Source organism: Ictidomys tridecemlineatus, chromosome 9, assembly GCF_052094955.1.
Source record: "Ictidomys tridecemlineatus isolate mIctTri1 chromosome 9, mIctTri1.hap1, whole genome shotgun sequence".
Classification (NCBI taxonomy): Eukaryota; Metazoa; Chordata; class Mammalia; order Rodentia; family Sciuridae; genus Ictidomys; species Ictidomys tridecemlineatus.
In genome coordinates, this window is record NC_135485.1 from 19,354,666 (window position 1) to 19,368,702 (window position 14,037).

At 34.8% G+C, this 14,037-nt stretch overlaps 1 protein-coding gene across 2 annotated transcripts in view; it reads left to right on the forward strand.

Annotated features, from left to right (window-relative positions):
• The window catches only part of Rbpj (recombination signal binding protein for immunoglobulin kappa J region), a 95,114-nt gene that overhangs the window by 69,722 nt on the left and 11,355 nt on the right, over positions 1–14,037 (forward strand). For both annotated transcript variants that reach the window (XM_021722041.3, XM_005318909.3), the window contains exons 4-7: positions 3,307–3,472; positions 6,817–6,991; positions 11,261–11,398; positions 11,532–11,644. In XM_021722041.3, coding sequence (XP_021577716.2) covers positions 3,307–3,472; positions 6,817–6,991; positions 11,261–11,398; positions 11,532–11,644 — 592 coding nt within the window. The remainder of the gene's footprint in view (positions 1–3,306; positions 3,473–6,816; positions 6,992–11,260; positions 11,399–11,531; positions 11,645–14,037) is intronic.

Genomic DNA, 14,037 nt, shown 5'->3' on the forward strand with positions numbered 1-14,037 from the left:
TTTGATTTATTCACTGATTTTTGTTGTTGTTGTTTGTTTTTGTTTTTTAGGGGAAGTGGCACTGTTGGGATATTTAGGAAATGATTTTTACCAGCTCACGATAGAAATCTTCTCAATGTTAAGATTATATTCAATTTGCTGTTTTCTTATCACAGCTTTTCTGAAAAGGGATTGATATATAAACAAGGTCATCTCATAGGCCATTAAAGAGTCTTCATTTTTTTCTTAGATTTATTAGATGATTGTAAAGCCGGGTATTGAGCATTGAACCCAGGGGTGCTTAACCACTAAGCCACATCCCAAGCCCTTTTTATTTTCATTTTGAGATAGGGGCTCACTAAGTTGCTTAGGCCCTTGCTCAGGGCTGGGACTGGCCTTGAACATGCAATCCTCCTGCCTCAGCCCGCCCACCCCACCCCCAAGTCACTGGGATCATAATCCTACATCACTGTGCCTAGCAGGAGCTTTTTTTTGTCGTCGTTGTTTGTTTTATCTGTTTGCCTAATTCATACCTTGTTATTTTCATGCATTTTGACATAGCACTCCTGAGAAAAACAAAACTACTCCTTCTTTTATTGTTTTAGCCCTCTCTGTTTTTCAGATATGAAATAAAAATATATTTTGAGATGACTCTTTGAGATTTGATTGCTACATTTGCTATACTATCTTAAAAGTTCAGCTCTTCAAGTTTTATAGCTGGTGTGCCAATTTACTAAAGAGTCTTAATATTAGTGTTTAATAAAATACTTGAAAGTTTCCAAAATTGATGCCTTGTCAGCCTCCTCAGAGCATACTAGCCTAAGTATCTGGATTTGTGCCATGATAAGCATTGGGTGACTCCCAGCATTAGAAACCAGAACAATCCCTGATGTAGACTTAATCTGAACCTACTCCAAAACTAGCTCAGTTAATCTAGGCATTCCTCCAAACTTAGAGTGACCTGAAACTGGACACACTACCAAAGCTGTGACCTTTATATTCATGCCTTCAGTGTGTATAGAGAAAGGTACTCTTCTTTTGGTTTAGATAAATATGAGAAGCCTACAGAGGCTTCCCTCCTTACTCCATTTGATTTCTAGAGCCCACTTGGTCTATCATTACCCCTGGCTTCATCTCCTATTGATCCCCCTTTTCTCCATCCAGCTGCTTTTCTGTTTCCCCACTGTCAATCCTTGTTCCTACTTCAGAGCCTTTTGCACTTGCTCCCCATTCTGTGGAAATGCACTTTTTTCAAACATCCCCATGATTTTAGATTGTGACATAAGGTCAAGTCCTTAAATGTGATTCACATTTCACGTATTTCCAGCACTCTATCCCTGCTTCCCCCGCCCCGATACTTATAACCAACTAACAGAGTATACATGTTATTTTAATCCTTTTTATTGTATCTCTCTTATTAGAGTATACTTTCCACGAGGACAGGAATTTTATCTGATTATTTTGCTTGTTTGATTTTACTACTAATTTCCCAGTGTCTGGTATACATTGAAGATGTTATAAATAATTTGAAGAAATAATGAATATTAAATAAATTGAGCTTAATTTTTATAAATTACTTCTGAAGTAGTTTTGATAGTGTTGAAAAAAGTGGCTATCCTGAATGTTGAGTCAGTTCTTTGGATATTGTAGTAGATTCTCAGGGAGAAGCAAACCAGAAGTTACACTTCTTACCTGTAGGACGTCCAAAGTCACATCCAGCCTGCTAGTGTCTGAGCACACAGCATTTGTATGCATGAATACAGGTGCATAACAGTTTTTACATTTAGACTGCCCACTTTTGGTCCATGGAGTGTAAATAAGTGTAAATTGCTTGCCAAATTTTAAAATAGGAATTTCATACAAAATTTGATTTCAGATGCCTATCAAACAGAAGGTGTAACAAATACCAGGCCCACATATTCTTAATTCATCAATGCATGAGTTTATATTCACACAGTTGGCCACTCGATATTGTTTTCTTACAATTAGAGCCACACACCAGTAGCTGAGTATCATTGCATTTTAAGCTCTTATTTTCTTACAGTAGAATTAACAGAGTTAAGAAACATTTCTCTTATACTCATAACTATCCAAAAAGTAGGAATTACTGTGAGGACTGTTTTTGTTTGTTTTTTAGAAAGAAGAAGAAACCTATTTATTTGGATAATTAAAGGATAGTTTCTACTGGTTTATTGTACACTTGGTTCATTCAGTTATATTATGTGGCCCCTTCTGAGTTTTCAGGCCTGTGGGAAAAACATGACATAAATGTTTTAATGTATATACGTGTCAGCAAGTATAATTGAGCAAAAGTGAATTGCACCTACATAAGGACTGGATTCATAGCGTGAGCTACATAAAATATGGGGTTTGAACTAGGCTTTGAAACAATTTTTTTTAATTGCCAGAGATATTATAAGGAAGGTGTTCTAGGTAGGAAGAATTTGTGAGGGTGGTTTTGGGCTACTAGAGAAGCAAACTTGCTACTAGTCTCTGAGTTGGAAGAAAGGAGTATATTATTCCTTTTGTATGTATTATTTCTTAGTTATTTACAGTGCACAAGATGTTCCAGGTGTAAGATACATAGAACACAAACAACACTGCTTTCACAGAGCTCTCATGCAATGATTCAGTTTGCTTTCAATCTTTAATTACTTAGTTTTATTAATATTTTAAAAATTTATACTTGAAGCGTTGCTCTAAATGCTATTTCCCAGGTGAATTAGCAAATAAAGTTAAATGTAATATACATAGAAATAATAGTATTAATAATTCTTTGTGGGGGGACGTACTGTGGATTGAACTCAGGGGCACTCAACCCCTTAGCCACATCCCCAGCCCTTTTTTGTATTTTATTTAGAGACAGGGTCTCACTGAGTTGCTTAGTGCCTAGCCTCCTGAGCCATTGGGATTACAGGCATGCGCCACTGCGTCTGGCTAATTCTATTAGTTTGAGTAGACCTCAATTAGTAATCACAGATTCTATGATGGGATGTCAGGTTTTGTATATTTATTTGATTTGTTGAACTCAAGTAGTTTAAACTTTGAGCTATATGAAAAGTTTTCTGCTCTAAGAATTATATAGACTAACCAAATGCATGACTTCAGTATTTTAACCTGAACAGATATGGAAGTTTTTATTTCTATCCTGTGGACATGATTATTTGCATAACAAAAGGCTTCACTGAAATTTTTCATTAGGGGGTTCACTCAGCACCATTTCAATGTGGTTTTCGTTTTATTTGTTCAGGAAAAGGAAATGTCTTGAATCTAATTACTTTGTGTTTTGAGGGTTTTTTTCCCCCCCCCTCCCCAATTATTTTTTAGGTTTTTTTGTCCTCCTCCTTGTGTATATCTTATGGGCAGTGGATGGAAGAAAAAAAAAGAACAAATGGAACGCGATGGTTGTTCTGAGCAAGAGTCTCAACCATGTGCATTTATTGGAATAGGCAATAGTGACCAAGAAATGCAGCAGCTGAACTTGGAAGGAAAGGTAAGTCAAGGCATTTGGTTCCCTGTAAAAGTGGCACCAGTTTCCATATTCATTTTTATGCAAGTGATTTTTTAATGGTTGTTAGTGACAAATTTATTGTATATATAAATCAGAACCAGAAATATTCCTTTCACATATCTATAGTCTCAGTTGTTGACATCTAAGGTGATAGGCAGAAAATTTTTGCAACTAGCTAGCAGTTTTAGGAGGCTGCAAGTCAGATATCCTTCGGAGTTGATGAATTTAGGAAGCTAATTATTTATCTTCTGTCAGGAATGTTATCAATGAAAATGCATCATCAGTAATGTTTTACTCTCTTAATCTTTTTTAAATACTACTTCTTAGCAGTGATACAGGCAAATTCTTGGTGGGGGAACTTTTATCTGGATCATAAAGATTATACTTTACCTAACAGCAATGCAGAGCAGAGCTGTGCTATAGACAAGAAGACAAGCTTTAGCACTAGTCAAACTTTGAGAGGTTTTTCTTCAAACAGTTTTCAAGGGAAATAAATTTATCCATTAGTTTTATTAATTGTATTTTGTATTTTTAGAAAGTAGGAACTACTTATTTCCTGAGTACTGATAAATAATTTTTTAGTCATTTAGAATTTATTATTATTTTCCCTTAATATTAAAATTCAGAAAATGGTTTTGGTCTCAATGATTATATGAATGTTTTTCAGTGCACAGAGGCCATTTCCTCGTTTAGTACATCTTTTTTGAACATCTTGGTTTTACTGTGTTGTATTTGGCACTAGGGATTGAGGCTGGAGGATGATATGGTTTAGTTTTAGTCATTTTACAGAAAGTAAGTACTAAAGCAAGACACTTTCAAATCTATTTGTTTGTTTCATTGTAGTTATTATTGATCAGGTTTCTTCATAACATTATTATGGATTTTCAGTTAGTTTGGGAACATCAGAGCTTCTGCTTACCAGTGTTTATAATTTTTTAAGTTCAGCTTCATTATTCATTTTATCCAATTCCAGCTTCAGTAATTTTATCTTTCATGGAGGTAATACCAAATAAACCAACCAATAGCATCACTGACTACCTTTCCCAGCATCATGTTATAGTACCACCATGTTTAAATCCTATACCCTTAAGTGCTGCATCAGTGTGAAGATCTTTTTAGTATCCTCTATTATATCTTTTCAAATCTTCTGTCATTATACCTTTTCCCAAGATCTGCACATTAGCAGAAAAAAACATCTGGGAGCTGAGCATTTAACTAGCTTTTAAAACACCTGCTAATAGGGTAGTACAGTGTCTGTATGCCAAATATATTTAATTCATGTTAAGTTTAATTTTAATGGAAAATGCTATTAGAGAAGTATGTATAAAGTAGTACTAGATTACAGTCAGTAGAAAGTACTCCAGGCAGAAAGAGCAACATAATCATGTGCTTGGAGCAGAAGGGTGTAAGAATATGGTTTATCCCAGGTGGACAAAGACTTACTGAGTAGAGGAGATTTGTTACAGCCTAGTTCTTATTTTTTAAAAAATCACATATTCCATATTCTTATTGATAGCATTATTTTGTTTCCATAATCCAATTTTTTTTTTCTTGCATTAGATCTGCTATTTTTCATTTCAGGGCAGTGTTTTATTTATTAGCGATCTTGTCTTCAAATAGTTGTTTTTAAGTTAACCAATGTTTATTATTTCTGGAAAGATTATTATATGCCATTTCTGCTCTGGAATCCCACTAGCTAATATAATTTAACCTTTTAGTATGTCAGAGCACTTGTAATTTAGTTTTTGTTTGCTTATTTTCTTGGAGTCTTAATATTTTCTGTGAGTCAGTGACTTTCTCCTTTTTTCTCATGGAATATGAATAGTATGTTGTCAGTGGCCTTTGATTTTTTTAAATTATTTGTTTATAAAGTTTTGATTATTTGTTTTAATTATTTGTTTATAAAGGTATGATTTTTGCTGACTCTTTTACTGTAATTAAGACTATTTTTTTTTCTTTCCAAGGAGATACATATGTGTACTTTTTCTAAACAAAGTCCTTTATTTGTAGGTCTGAGGCCCCAGCCTGCTTTGCTTTTTCCTTAAATGTTTCCCAATCTATTTATACTAGATTTCATTATTTTTCTCTTTCCTGATACAGATCATATCCATTAAGGTTAACACTCAAAATTAAATGATCTTAACCTTTTTAAGCTTTCCCATTGGAATACAATTCCCTTTATCTAGATAAACATTTTCATTTTTATGCTTCTTGTTACCATTTGCTTTAGTGCATTGGTACCCATTTTAATAAACCTCACCTTGTGTTGCAGAATTTCATTGTTTGGGCTTAATTTGACCTTTAGTGCTGTCATTTTTAAAAGTGCAGTGAACCCATGGACATAGTAGCTACATGTGTCAACTTCTGAGAGTCTTGCGTGAAAAGAGCTAGGTGACTGAAAAGTACTGTTTTTATTTTCTTTGTTTACTGTTATTAGTGTTGTCGTATTTTGCCTCCTGCAGAGCAGTTTCCCCAAAATTTTTCCCAACTTTTGAATGTATAAAAACTTGAGTATGGAGTATTAAATTTTCTTTTGTAGCTTTCACTATTGAGAAACAGAAATACTACAGTATTGTTAAGTACTATTAATGCTGCCTATTAGTAAAACTGCAGACAAAAAAAGCCTGGAATTCATAGGCTGTTTCCTAAATGAGTGGCATTTGCCCTGTTTTTTCAAAGGAACACACAGCATAGGTAGTTGAGGCACTTTTTAATCATAATCTTGGGTTTTTTAAAAAATATATATTTTAGAGTATCATTTTACCCTATCAGGAAAAGTATGTCAGTAATTTATGTACCTCTTCAGGGCTCAAGGGAATAGGAAAGGTGTTAGAGCTGTTAAATATAATTGAAGTAGCAGTATTTTGAAGTATCCTTGCTGTTTTTGAAAGTGCTGAAAACTTTGTTTTCAGCTTCCTGTATAATGTTCAGTTTCCATATCACTGTGGGGGACCAAGTTCATCTCCAGCTCCAGAAGCACTGTGTGGGTACCTGACTTGAACTGGTCCCACTTTCATGGTTGGGATCCGAATTCTTGGTATTTGAGCTAAACATTGCTTGTCCTTGTTGAGTGCTGGTTTAGGAAGAGTCATACCTCTTGCTAGAGCTCGTTATATGCCGCCACAGTTTTTGTATTTTATTGACTTCATAAGGAAGATTTTGTATTTTCTGTTCAGAGATCAATTTTGATAATTTTTACAGTTGACCTGTGGGCTGCCCATTGGAATGATTTCATTTAAACCTGATCAAACCTAGTCATGGCCCCTGTTTTAGATATATAACCAGTAAGATTTTGATGCTATTAATACTTTACTTTTCTTTCACAGAACTATTGCACAGCAAAAACATTGTATATATCTGATTCAGATAAGAGAAAACACTTCATGCTGTCTGTAAAGATGTTCTACGGCAACAGTGATGACATTGGCGTGTTTCTGAGCAAACGGATAAAAGTCATCTCCAAACCTTCCAAAAAGAAGCAATCATTGAAGAATGCTGACTGTATGTACACTTGAGTTTTCTTCTTTTTCCTGAACTTTCACCAGGAATTGATAGGACACACTTTTTTTATCCACCAGGAATTGAGAAGACACTGCTTTTTCAGTAGCCAATTTATTCTTTTTTTGTGCGCGTGGGTGGGAGGGTGCCAGGGATGCTTTACCACTTAACCACATCCCCAGCAGCCATTTTTTATTTTTATTTTGAGAAAGGGCCTCCTTAAATTGCTGAGGCAGGCTTTGAACTTGTAGTCCTCTTGTCTCAGCCTCCCAAGCCACTGGAATTACAGGTTTGTATCACTGTGCCTGGCCAATTCATTTCTTACTAGTACTTTTGGGCCTGCCTGTCATATTGGGGTGTTTTGTTGTTGTAAGTGATGGTACCCAGTAGCGCCTGGTCTAATGAAGTAGTTCTGAACCAGAGATGGTTCCTTATTGCTCCCTAGACGTATTAAAGAAAATGGGACATTTATTTTCTTTTCATTCTTAGTTACTAGGAAAGAGATGATGTTTGCATGTGATGTCTTGGGCCAGTGACACTAAATGTCCTGTAGTGTCCAAGATAGTTCTCATTCCATAAAGAACTGATAAATTAACTGGTTATGATAAAGACCCAGAATGTCAAAAGTACCTCTTTAAAAAAACATTGAATGAACTTTCGAATGCCATCCTGAGAACCTAATCAAAATTTTAACATCTCTAGCAGAGATTGCTGTCTCATCAGCAAATTCCTAGACTACCAAAGATACATGCTATGTATTTGAATTGTACATGTCAGTACCCGTGCACAATTTTTTAAAATTTAACTTCATTTTGGAAATTTTCAAATTTATATAAAAGGGAGAAAAAAGTATGATTTAATAATTCACCCAACCTCAATAGTTTTACCAATTTTATTTCATCTTCTTCATCACCACCGAAACTTCTTCTTTTTCCAGCTGCTAGAATGTTTTCATGGAAATTTCAGACATATTGTCCTTTCAACCAAATTTTCTGCAGTAATGACTCTTAACACATAATTTTGTTTTAAAACATCATTACACCTTACAAAATTGACTGCGGTACTTTCAAGCCATTTAATATCCATTCTCTGTACAGATTTATCAGTGTCTTCTCAGTGTCTTTTTTTCAGTTGTTTTTTTGTTTTGCTGTTTTATTTTACACTTGGTTTGTTCAAACTAGATCCAAACAAAGTTCAGCAAATTTTAATCTGTGATGGTTTCTTATCTTACTCATTTTTTCTTTCTGTGACATTTATTTGCTGAATAAACTGGGTCATTTTTCCTGTGGAATTTCCCATATTCTGAACTTCGCTGATTATATTCTGTCTCTCATATTATAAACTGGTATTTGAATTTTTCAAATTAGTTGATGCCAGGCATGGTGGTGCACATCTATAATCTCAACAACTTGGGAGGCTAAGACAGAAGAATTTCAAGTTCGAGGCCAACCTCAGCAACTTACCAAGGCCCTTAGCAATTTAGGAAGACGCTGTCTCAAAATAAAAAAAATTAAAAGGGCTAGGGATGTGGCTCAATGGTAAAGCGCCCCTGGGTTCAATATCCAGGACCATAAATAAATAAATAAAGTCTGGAACCGTGAGTAAATAATAAATAGGCAAGCAAGCTGGTCATTTTCATCTGATCAGAAAGCATATAATATCTGGTTATCCCTTTTTTGTCAGGTTAGATTGATTATAGTAAGTTCAGTTGTTATAGTAAGTTCAGTTGTAACCAAATGGCTATCGTAGCCATTACTTCATCAGGGGCTTCAAATGGTGATTTTTTTCCCCCCAATTGTTTATTCCTAACCTGCATTTGTTAGTTCAAGTTGTTTTTTCTACATAGAACTTTGCCATATCAAGTATTTTTGCCATATCAAGTATTTGCTTCAGAATGTAGTCAATAGAATAAAAGGCAGGATAAATGCTTGTTTTCTAATTTGTATAGTAGTATTCTTAGAAACAGTGAGGTTTCAGTGGTTTGGTTTTGTTTGCCTGAATTTCATTTTGTTTTATTATGCACTCATGGGCTTTTATGGTGGATATATTTTATTCTACCCAGCTCTTATTAGTATCATCATTTACTTAATATTTTGGAAAATTTCAGGCACACTAACGTAAGCAGAGTTGCATAATAGGATAAAACCCCTGTGTTCTCCTTTAACTTTAATAGTAATCTTACTTCAGACCAAATCTCACTTTATTTTCAGCTGTACCCCAACCCTAGGCCCACTTTTCTCTCTTCTAATTTTAGTTTGATGTAAATCCCAGACATTATGTCATCTGTAAATATCCCTGTGTGGCTGTAAAAGATGATGTTCTCCTGTAATTACAGTATCATGATTACATAAAAACAATATATAAGACAACTCTAAGAAAAAACACTTTTTTAAAATGTCATCATATATAGTCTGTGTTCAAAGTTAAAATAGTCTCCAAAATGTCAGTTTTCAATTGATTTGAATCAAAACTGAAATTTTCCGGATATTAAAATATATATTGTGTGGAGATGTCCTTGTGTATTCTTTAACATACACCCTGCCTTGCAGTATATTTGTTCAAAGATTTTAACCATTGATGATTTCCACATCCCGGATTTTGCTAATTTCATCCCTTAGGTATAGTTTAATGTATTTTTGTGAATTGGTGCCCAAAACAGCTGGACAGTAGTTAAAGTGAAAGACAGATTTCATTCAGTACTATTGCTATAATGGAAAAAAGACCTAAGTATAGAACTGAATTCAATTTTGAAATACAACAGTCAAGTAGGGATGTATAGCCATGGAATAAAGTGAGGTGGTCAATGGGTAGGAAAAATACAAAGAGCAGAGACATCAAAGGTAGGGGAATCTTTGCTAAACTGCCTTAGCAGGAATCCTGCTAAAGGCAAGCAAAGGTGATCACATATCAAGAGTTGGGGCATGATTTAGAATTTGCTACAACCTCGTAAGCAAACCATTTGTGTTAGTCAGCTTTGTGTCACTGTGACTAAAATACTCCATAAGACCAACTTTTGAGTAGAAGTTTGGGGATCATGGTTTCAGAGATTCGGTCCATTGTCAACGAACTCCATTGCTTTGGGCTCAAGATATGGCAGAATACCATGGCTGAAGGGCAGCAGGAAAGCTGCTTACCTCAGGACAGTTGGGAAGCAAAGAGGAGGGGAAGAGCCAAGGGGACAGGATATGGTCTCCAAAGGCTGTTCCCAGTCACCTACCTACCTCTTTCAACAATACCCCACTTGCCTAGAGTTACCATTCAGAATAGCAGTCCTTTCAGATTATTAATCCATAAAGTGAATTAATTCACTGATTAAATTATGGTTCTTATAATCTAGTCATTTTACTTGCATTGGCACAAGGGCTTTGGGGGATGCTGAAACACAGCAGACTCTAAAGTTTGTTCAGAAGAGAAATTTTGCATGTGGTTAATCTTAGAATCTTGATAAGATTTAAGTTTGTTATTTTGTTGTTGCTGAAGGGCAAGACTACTTCACGGATGGTCATGTGTCTCTTGTATCAGGAGACATATAATGTCTGGTATTCAGGCTATTTTCAGTTCAAATTACATAGTTTTATTTAACATCTTTAATTTCTGTATTTATATTGAATATTAATTTCTTGAAGGCAGAGAACATATTTCACTTTCAGAATGTTTTCCTAAGTTACATGGAAAGTAACTTTCCTAACTTACTTGTTTTGCACATCTGAAGTAAGTAAAAATTTACTTATGGTAGGTTTCATGCAGTACAACATTTAAGGTATTTTAGAAGACAGCAGTGTTTTCTAAAATCACAACACAGAAGCAAATGCTTCTCTATGCATATATTCTGTAGGGTAGAACACAAGCCTTTTTTCTTTCAATGATATTTTTTTCATCAGTGAATTTAGGTACACATGGTTTAAATATGTAAATGGTATTTTAATCTATTTATTATTTTAAAAATGATTTTTCCTATAATTTTTCATTAAGCATATCGTGCAGGTCTCATTTTAAAATGACTTCTATGAACATATTTTATATCATTTAGCTTAACATTATTAATAGGGGTTAACTTGACCTTTTTCAGTGTTATCTGTACTTTATCAGACTAAAATATTTGTCATCAGAATCTGCATTCTGATTCAGATTATACTTTATATTTTTATAATATAATTTTATATATTTATTAATTTATAATAAATAGTCATAACTTGCCAAGCAGAAGTCCCTTCTTATTCTCTCACTCCCACCACCCAGTCACATAAACAGCAGTTGTTTTTTACTTTGCAGTATGCATTGCCTCAGGAACAAAGGTGGCTTTGTTTAATCGACTTCGATCCCAGACAGTTAGTACCAGATACTTGCATGTAGAAGGAGGTAATTTCCATGCCAGTTCACAGCAGTGGGGAGCATTTTACATTCATCTCTGTGAGTATTAAAATGTGCATTGTTAAATACTTTTGATAATGAGTTATATGGGTATGTTAATTTTTGTCATTTTCCCATGCAGATAATAAATTCTAAAAGATGATAATTTGGTCTCTTTTTCTATCCTCTGTAGTGGATGATGATGAATCAGAAGGAGAAGAATTCACAGTCAGAGATGGTTACATCCATTATGGACAAACAGTCAAACTTGTATGTTCAGTTACTGGCATGGCACTCCCAAGATTGGTAAGGACTTACTTCTGCTTTAGTGATGTGTGAAGTAAAAATTAATTCTTAAAACAGGAAAGTTCTAACATTCAGATATAAAAATATACCTCAATTTTATGCTTTTCAATTTTAAAAGGTAATGTCAGTTACCCCTATTTCTTATAGTTCCTAATCATTTCTTTTTCTTTTCTTTTGAACTCAGGGGCACTCAACCACTGAACCACGTCCCCAGCCCTAGTTTGTATTTTATTTAGAGACAGGGTCTCACTGAGTTGCTAGGCACCTTGCTTTTGTGAGGCTGGCTTTGAACTCATGATCCTCCTGCCTCAGCCTCCCAAGCTGTTGGGATTACAGGTATCTGCCACCTTGCCCAGCATCCTACCTAATTTCTGAAATGGTTTAAAGACTAGCCTATTGCTACAAGTGTTTTGTTTTGTTTTTTGTTTTGATGCTGGGGACTGAACCCAGAAGTACTGTACTACTGAGCTTCATCCCCAGCCCTTTTTATTTTTTCACTTTGAAACAGGGTCTTGTTAAATTGCTTAGGGCCCCATTAAGTTGCTTTGTGTAACCTCAGACTTAAGATTTCTACTGCCTCGATTTCTGGGGTCAGTGGGAATACAGGTATGTACCGCCATGCCCAGCTACAAGTGCATTCTTAATGACCTCCTGTTAGGCTCCTCCTAACAAAGTTTGTGGCAGTTTCCTTTTGGTTGTGTATCTGAACGTGTCGATAGAGGGCACTGTAAGTTACAGTATTTTTTTATTCCTTACTAATGCATATACACTGTTACTCTTTGTGTGTGTGTGTGTGTGTGTGTGTGTGTGTGTGTGTGTGTGTGTGTGGCACCTATTTTATTCTGCTATGGGATCAAAGTTTTCAAAAGCATAGAAATTCTTATTCCTTTCAAAATATAAACTTATTTTCATTAGCTTACTGTCTAACAATATAGATTTGTTAAAAATAAATAAAATTTGGTATTTGGGGGGGAAAAGCATAAGAATTGGGGCTTTTTGTTTGCTAGAGCATCTTGAAACTGTAAGATTATTTTTCTTAGTAAAATGAAAACAAGTCCCTTTCAACTCTCTTCCTTTTCTCAAAGAATATGATTCAGTTACACTAAGGTGACAGGGATTTATAGGTAAGTTTGTACCAGATGCCATTGAAGGTGTTGGGCAAGTGGAAGAATATTCAGTAATACTATTCTTTATCATGCTTTATATTTCATTGATTTCTGTTTTCTGGGGCTTGATTTCAGCAGAAGCAGATGGGGTCTGCAGATCTCTGAATAAATGTATCATTTATTTATCTATTTTTTGTTTTATTTTTCTATTTCATGGCTATACAAGAGGACTTATTTCCCATTCAATATAATAAGCTAAAATATTAGCTTATTACAGATTAATTGGATTATAATACAGTTAATCTATAAAGCATTGAAGTTGCAACAAATTATAACAAAAATTGTAAAGGTAGGGAAGAACAGGTGTAAAAAATAAAAAGAAAGAAGCAAACAAAAAAAAAGTCAACAATTGTTCAGCTCTTTTCTTCTAGTTTATTGGGTATTACCCTATTCCAGAGATGACGTTCATTTGCTTATACTAGAGGAGCTCAAGTTCAGAGGCTTATACCTCTGATCTGCAACAGCTTACATGTGGACCATCTAGAAGACAGACCCAAATCTTAAGTGTTTTCACTTAAGGTTTCATGCAAAGTAGAAGCAGTCTTCCTTGCTTGAAAGTCATTATTCAAAGTTATAATAAAAAATTAAGGGATTTATTAGAAAAAAGTTGCAGCACCATCATTAACATACTGATACATGCCCTTCTAGAAATTCTATAATTGAGAAATTCTGACTGCTTTCCTCAGAATCATAGGTAGAGGTTAGTTAGTACACTACTTCCTATACCTCTTGATATGCAGTTTGATCTCTACTGATGTGCAGTTTTCAACAGGTACAAACATTCTTTTTAGCTCTTATATGCTCTTAAAAAAATTATCCTCAGCAGGTGTGGGGTTGCATGCCTGTAATCCCAGTGATTCAGAACATCAAAGTTAGGACTATCACAAGTTAGAGGCCAGCCTCAGCAAATTAGTGAGACCCTGTCTCAACAAATAAAACAAATAAAAAGGACAGGGGATATAGCTCACTGGTATAGCTTCCCTGGGGATTCAAACACCAGTACCTCCCCCAAAAGAGAAGGAAGTTGTTAATCCTACCTTATTATCTGAATTTTTTAAAAATATTTATTTTTTAGTTATAGTTGGACACAGTACCTTTGTTTTATTTATTTTTATATGGTGCTGAGGATTGAACCCTTGCACATGCAAGGTGAGTGCTCTACCATTGAGCCACAACCTCAGCCCTGAAAGTTGTTCTTGATACTTCCTAAAATGTTAGCCTCATTGG